This window comes from Hyla sarda, chromosome 5, assembly GCF_029499605.1.
Source record: "Hyla sarda isolate aHylSar1 chromosome 5, aHylSar1.hap1, whole genome shotgun sequence".
Classification (NCBI taxonomy): Eukaryota; Metazoa; Chordata; class Amphibia; order Anura; family Hylidae; genus Hyla; species Hyla sarda.
In genome coordinates this window covers 23,096,994-23,104,858 of record NC_079193.1, presented here as the reverse complement: position 1 = coordinate 23,104,858, position 7,865 = coordinate 23,096,994, and the positions used below count along the sequence as shown (strand labels likewise).

At 37.0% G+C, this 7,865-nt stretch overlaps 1 protein-coding gene across 2 annotated transcripts; it reads left to right on the top strand.

The window, feature by feature from the left end:
• Positions 1–1,246: 1,246 nt before the first annotated feature.
• On the top strand, positions 1,247–5,990 carry GNGT1 (G protein subunit gamma transducin 1). 2 transcript variants are annotated; one of them, XM_056519006.1, is made up of 3 exons: positions 1,247–1,503; positions 1,592–1,690; positions 5,542–5,990. In XM_056519006.1, the coding sequence occupies exons 2-3, from the start codon at positions 1,595–1,597 to the stop codon at positions 5,665–5,667; spliced, it is 222 nt and encodes a 73-aa protein (XP_056374981.1). In that variant the 5' UTR covers positions 1,247–1,503; positions 1,592–1,594; the 3' UTR covers positions 5,668–5,990. The 2 variants fall into 2 exon arrangements, with proteins under 2 accessions (XP_056374981.1, XP_056374980.1); XM_056519005.1 differs by lacking the exon at positions 1,247–1,503 and having other exon boundaries at positions 1,535–1,690.
• Positions 5,991–7,865: the final 1,875 nt, after the last annotated feature.

Sequence of the window (7,865 nt, the reverse complement as noted above, 5' to 3'; positions counted from 1 at the left end):
CATTGGTATGATACACTCATTTAGATTCAGAGAACACAGACTTTTTAGGCAAAAAAAAATGGTTGAAACTTTCAATCTTTTGTAAAGGGGTTATCCTGCCAAAGAGCGGCACCCGCATTCTATGAATAGAATAGAACGTGGGTGCTGCTTTTTGGCCAGATAACCCCTTTTAAGCTTTTTTTCAACAATTGTTTTGATGTTTATCGTCCTTTTTCCTTATACAATTTGCCAACCAACCATTGTTGGGATGAAAATGGCCCCCTAAAAGAGCAAAAAAAAAGTTTTTCTGTTTTTGGTTTTTTTTGTTTCTTTTTAGCATCTCATTTAGCAGAATTTTTTAATCTTTTGAATCACCAATCTTTTTCCCACAGACCTGTAAGCCTTAAGACATATATATATATATATAAACTGTATCCTGTAAACTTTTCTCTGCACAAAACTTCTGTTTCTAGTCATTTTAAATAAATGATATTTATAATAATAATTTATTTAAAAATTTTGGGTTTCTGTTTTATTTTATTTTTTTATTTTTTAGCACAAACTTTGGTGCAAACACCATGCACCACAAAATAAGTTTGAAATACAGAAAAAAAATATGGAAAAATGTAATTTATCCTCCCCCCCCCCCCCCATAACAAAAAGAAAGTCCTCCTACACCTAATTTTTTTTACATTATTATTATTATTATTATTATAATTAAATGCAATTCTTAAACTATTCATACTGTACTATTTAAAAAACTAAACAAAACTAAAACGGTATTTATATGCTAAAAAGTATAAAATAGTAAACAAAGAATAAACAACATAAATCTGAACATTTTATTAAATTAAATTAGTAACAATATTAATATTCTCATAAAAGGTGATTATAGATCATGTTATCAATGCTAAAAACTATAAAATAGATTTAATTCCTGGTACAAAATTACATATTTGTAAACAACAAAGACATGATACAATTACAATTAATAATCCAAATGTAAACAAAGTAATACAGATCATCATTTATAGTATTTATACATTTTATTTCCTTTATTCATTTCACGTCACAATGACTTTATTCATTTTCTTACTTTATTATACTTTTTAATCATTGTTACTCTAATTATTATTTTCATTTCTTCTTTTGTATTCCACTATTGCTTTATCTTATTTTACTATTTTAGTTTTTACTTATTGTAATTTTACTTGTTAGGAGTTGTTGTTGTTGTGTTTTAAGTTGTTGTTTTTCTTTTTTTGCTTGTTGTATTTTTGTTTTTAGATGATTGTAAAATGTTTGTAGATGGTGGCATGTACTTTCTGTGGCTGTGGACATGAAGAGAAGCGAGGTGGAAGATCTGGGCCCTCGATTAGTCCAGATTAGCTGAGATTATGCAGATTACTTTAAAAAACAGCTAACTGCTATTGTTTTCAAGAGGCTTTTGGGAAGGTAGACAGAAGAGGCTGTAGCAGAGGAAGCTGCTACTTCTGGGACCTCAGCTACCAGACCACTGAAGCACAAGTAAGTCCTCATGTAGGGAGCTCTGCATACTATGACCAGTTCCAGAAAAGCTTCATCGGCCTATATTGTACCTTTTTTCCCCCATCAGAAAATGCCGGTCATCAATATAGACGATCTAACGGAAAAAGATAAAATGAAAATGGAAGTCGAACAACTCAAGAAAGAAGTGAAACTGGAGAGACAACTAGTAAGTGGAAAGATCAACCCGAGGAAAAGCTGAAAGAAACGTTGTAAACTTTGTCTACAGATGTAGCAGAGCTGAATTTATCCGTAATCTTTTCCGCTGGAATTGTAAACCCGGTTTAACTTTTTGAGTTATAAAATAAAAAATAAAATCATGTTTCCCTGCAGCCTTAAGAGGCAAAGTCAGCTCTGCTATATCTGTGTAAAATAGATCAGCTTCCACTAGGACGTACAGTTGTTTTTTTCCTGCATTGAGAGATATATGGAGGATTTTTGGTGCTTTTTGCAAGTGACGTGTGAGCCGGGGTAGATAGGGGTGGGGGGTTTACTGAGGGTCAGCGCCTAGGAAATGGCTCCATGCATGAGATTTCCTGGGATAGAATAGAGGCTGAGACAAGGGCGGTGTGTAGTGTATAGTCTCCGTACTACAATAAGTTGTGTAAACATTGTGTATTTATTATTTAGTAACTCAGTATTTGTAGGAAATGTGGGGGATATGTAGATAGAATATAAAGAAATAGATACATTTTAGATAAGATATAAAGAGGTCGATATGTGAGATAGATAGATAGATATGAGATAGATATGAGATAGATAGATATGAGCTAGATAGATATGAGATAGATAGATAGATAGATATGAGATAGATAGATATGAGATAGATAGATAGATAGATAGATAGATAGATAGATATGAGATAGATAGAAGATAGATAGATAGATATGAGATAGATATGAGATAGATAGATAGATAGATAGATATGAGATAGATAGATAGATATGAGATAGATATGAGATAGATATGAGATAGATAGATATGAGATAGATAGATAGATAGATAGATATGAGATAGATATGAGATAGATAGATAGATAGATATGAGATAGGGAGATAGATATGAGATAGATAGATATGAGATATATAGATGTGAGAGATATGAGATTTTGAGATTGATAGATATGAGATAGATATTAGATATATAGATAGATAGATATGAGGTAGGTATAAAAAATAGATATATAGGCATGAGATAGATAGATAGATATGAGATAGATAGACAGATAAATAGATATGAGATTGTAGATAGATAGATAGATAGATATGAGATAGATAGATAGATATGAGATAGATAGATAGATAGCTATGAGATAGATAGATAGATAGATATGAGATAGATACATAGCTATGAGATAGATAGATATGAGATAGATAGATAGATAGATAGATATGAGATAGATAGATAGATATGAGAGATAGATAGATATGAGATAGATATGAGATAGATAGATATGAGATAGATAGATACATATGAGATAGATAGATAGATAGATAGATAGATAGATATAGATATGAGATAGATAGATAGATACATACATAGATATGAGATAGATATGAGATAGATAGATATGAGATAGATAGATAGATAGATAGATATATATTTGGCATACACAGATATGAACTAGATAAATAGATACAGTATATAGACAGACAGATAGATAAACAGATAGATTTTGTAAATAACCTCCAGTGCATTACTAGTCACTGTGCATGCATTAGTATATACAGGTTTGTCTATAATGTGTGTGTGTGTGGGGGGGGGGGGTCAAGGTGATTTTGCTGATTTGCAGCCCAGATAATGCTAATATAATCACATGTAGTGTGGATCATGGCAGCAAAACACAAATCCTATTGCTATAAGAACTCAATCCTCATCCTGTTTGTGACATACGTTTTAGGAGTAAACCAGGTCACACAGGAAAAGTAGCAGCGAGCTCTGCTGATAGATTGTATCTCCTAGAATTGTATATCATTATTTCTCCCCATTGATAACAATGATCAGGTATGAACACTTACCCTCCATCAGCAGAGAATTTTCTTATGGCCAGAAGGTTTCTTCTAGAAAGGTCTTAGATATTTTGTTATGGTCTGAGGCTGCATTCACACCACGTTTTTGCAATACAGTTCCCGTATACGTTTTCAATTTGAAACCGCATGAAACCGTATACATTGACTCTCCATTGAAAACCGTATACATTGACTCTCCTTTGAAAACCGTATACATTGACTCTCCATTGAAAACCGTATACATTGACTCTCCATTGAAAACCATATACATTGACTCTCCATTGAAAACCGTATACATTGACTCTCCATTGAAAACCGTATATATTGACTCTCCATTGAAAACCGTATGCATTGACTCTCCATTGAAAACCGTATGCCAAACGATGCATCCGGTTGCATCTGTTTTGCATCCTGTACGGTTATGTCCGTTTTTCCCGTACCCAAAACCGTAGCCTACCACGGTTTTTGGTCCAGGTGAAAAACTGTATTGAACCCATATATGTTTTTGTTTTTTTTAACATGGGAGTCAATGGGAACCGTACAGAACTGTATGTGCGTACGGTTCCATCCGGTTTGCACCATACGGTTTTTGACTTTGCACAGTTTTTTTTCTTGGAATTTCAATCAAACAAGTGAAACTTTATTCATAATGGAGTGAAAAGTTAAAAAAACATTCTTTAAAAAAAATTCAACCGGACATAATTTTTCACACCGTATACAGGTTAAAATTTGTACACATGTTTTGAAACAGTTTAGTCCGGTTTTGAGGAATCCGTTTTTCATCAAAAACCTGATACGGGAACTATATTGCAAAAACGTGGTGTGAATGCACCCTAAGTCAGTGGTCTCAAAACTGTAGACCTCCAGATGGTGCAAATCTACAACTCCCAGCATGCCCGGACAGCCGTTGGCTGTCCGGGCATGCTGGGAGTTTTAGATTTGCACCATCTTGAAGTCCACGGTTTCGAGACCACTGGTCTAAGTGATTCTACCATGGAAAGTTTTACATCAGTTCATCTAAATTCATCTAAATTGATGGCAACATGTATTCCTTCACTTGTAATATTACCGATACTGTCTATTAGAACACAACAGATATTCTTGACTACAATAAAGCTATTATAAAGCCTAGTAAACCTTTAGGTTTCCCTACAGTTAACACCAATATGGACCATCTTGTATTTACAAACAGCCAATAAAAAACAAAAACTTCAAATGTGACTATGGCTAGTAACTCTTAAAGGGTACCTTTCATAAAAAAAAAAACTTTTGATTTATTATAGATTAATGTATGCAGAATAACTTTCCAATTGCATGTTATTAAAAAAATATGCTTCTTTCTATTTAATTGTCCACTTTGAAAAAATGACCACTAGGGGTCTCCCTACCAGTCCTGGCCGCAATCCTTTTTTATAAATTTCAGACTCGGCTGGAGTCCTAAATCTCAGACCGCAGCCGGGACACAGACAAGCTCAGCACTGCTCCCTGCCTGCGAATCAGACAAGCAGGAGCCAGCACTGTGCTCATAGCACAGCAGGGCATACTCCCGACTCTGCCTTACTGCATGCCCTCATTCATTTTACTATCTGAGCTCCGATCTTTTTTTCTCACTGCACATGCAGTTGTAAACAGAGAGGAGAAGATTCAGAGCTGTCAGCTGAGCTTGTCTGTGTCCCGGCTGCAGTCTGAGATTTGGGACTCCAGCATGAGTCTGAAATCTCTGGTAGGGAGACCTATAGTGGTCATTTTTTCTAAGTGGGAAATTAAATAGAAAGAAGCATATTTTTTAATAACATGCAATTGGAAAGTTATTCTGCATACATTAATCTATAATATATCAAAAGTTTTTTTTGATTTAAGGTACCCTTTAAAGTTTTGGTTCTCTATTTTGGTTCTTTGTGAATACGTATTAAATAGAAAACTCCTTAAAGCCATAAAACTGGTGATAAAGACAAGTTTCGAAAGGCTTTACTCCACCAACCTGATCTTGACTGTCCTTTTCCTTACTAAGGTTTCCAAAATGTGTGAAGAAATCAAGACTTATATTGAGGGAAACTCTGGGGAAGACCCCCTTGTAAAGGGAATTCCAGAGGACAAGAACCCATTCAAGGAGAAAGGGGGATGTATCATTGCCTAAGAGCCCTAGGACTGTTTTCTTCAGTCAAGCAATGGTGTAGATGTCTTTCTTGGCTCTCCTGGCGCATGTATACAACCCAGTGCTACAGACACTGTGTGGAAATTGGACCAAGAACTTTATTTAATTTCCTACTGAACAAATGCGAGAACTAGCACCGACCATGGGCTTGCCGCTCACAAAGAATGTCTTGAAACCAAAGGTCTAACTCGACCCTGAGTGTAACATGTTGCTATATGGGTTGCACTAGATTGTTATAATAAAATGTGTGTCTGTAACTCCAATTAATTACTTTTATTCTAGAATAAATAAAAAAAAACACTTAAAAAGGGTTGTATGGTTCTTACTGGAGTATAAGAGCTTAAAGGGGTACTCCACTGGCCAGCGTTCGGAAGTAAATGTTCCGAACGCTGTTTTTGTGCTCCGGGGGTTGGCCATGTCCCTTGTGACATCACGGCCATGCCCCCTCAATGCAAGTCTATGGGAGGGGGCGTGACGGCCGTCACGCCCCCTCCCATAGACTTGCATTGAGAGGGAATAGCCATGATGTTACAAGGGGCGTGGCCGACCTCCGCAGCGCAAAAACAGCGTTCTGAACATTTACTTCCGAAAGCTGGCCAGTGGAGTACCCGTTTAAGAAAGGTCCTATAACAAGAAGCTGATAACAAAGTGCCCCCCCCCCCCCCCGCTGAGACCCTGATAAATCCATTGTCAACTGTGAGGGTAGCTGGCAGTAAGTGTTCAGCTTCCCTGGAGAGCCACCACAGGGGAAACTAAGTATTACCCAGTGACTATACATATCAATGGTTTGTCTGTGACATCAGGACCGGACCTCCAGGGTGAGAGACAGTCTTTTTAGCGGCTTTACACTCTGTCTAAGAGGTAAGGATACTGAACAGAGGACCCCTAATAGAGTGTATGAAAGTGGGTATTCAAAACCAGATAACCCTTTTAATTTCCCAATGTGACCCTCATAGCAAAAAGTTCTGGCCAATGGTCTAATCTGGTGATCCAGAAGTCCATGGAGTCTGGGCTCATGGTGTCTGTCAGAGAAAGGGCACTGCTGTGGTAGGCCTCAACCTGGTAGTTCAGGTGGTGGTTTACTTCACTTTGGTGAGGATTTATGTTCACCATTGCTACTGCGCCGGCCTCTTGCAGGGGTAGTGTTGGGGGTAGAGTGTTGACTCTAGCGGAGGGTAGACCGCTGTTTGCCGGGTGTTTGCTGTTGGAAAGATATGGCTGGCTGGCTGAGTAGTTTCTACTATCACTGAAATTGCTGGAGCGTACCAGCCACTTTAGCTAGTTCCAATCCAAATCAACTCTCAAAAAATAGCTAAAATTTGACACTTAAAGAAAATTAATCTAAAAACCTTAATACAAAAATATCTAGAAAAGCAATAAAAAAAGATTGGTGCAGTTACAACAAAAAGGAACTCATATCAAGAGATCCTTTAAGGATCATTTAACCTCTTAAGGACCCGGGTTGTAGCTGTACGCCCTGAGTCCGCTCCCTTTCTATAAAGCGGGTCGGGTTTAACAACGGCCGGGACCCGTGGCTAATAGCGTGCGGCACTGGTCGTGGTGTCGCGCACTATTAACCCTTTAGACGCGGCATTGTGAAAGTAATCTACCCCCGGCTAGCTCAGTGAGCTGTTCGGGACCACCGTGGCGAGGACGCGGCGTCCCGAACAGCTGAAGGGCACAAGATGGGTCCCAACCTTCCTCCTGTGTGTCCGATCGCTGAATACCTGCTCAGTGCCTGAGATCCTGTGGCAGAATCATTGATCAATGTTATCCTATGGGATTACAATGATTTATGTAAAAGATCAGTGTGTGCAGTGTTATAGGTCCCTATGGGAGCTATAACATTGCAAACAAAAGTGAAAAAAAAGTGAATAAAGATCATTTAACCCCTTCCCTAATAAAAGTTTAAATCATCCCCTTTTCCCATTAAAAAAAAAATCGGTGTAAATAAAAATAAACATATGTGGTATCGCTGAATGTGAAAATATCCAAATTATAAAAATATGTTGTTAATTTAACCGCACAGTCAATGGCGTACGCGCAAAAAAATTCCAAATTCTAAAATAGCATATTTTTGGTCACTTTTTATATCATGAAAAAATGAATAAAAAGCGATTAAAATGTCTGATCAATACAAAAATGGTACCGCTAAATACTTCAGATCACGGCATAAAAAA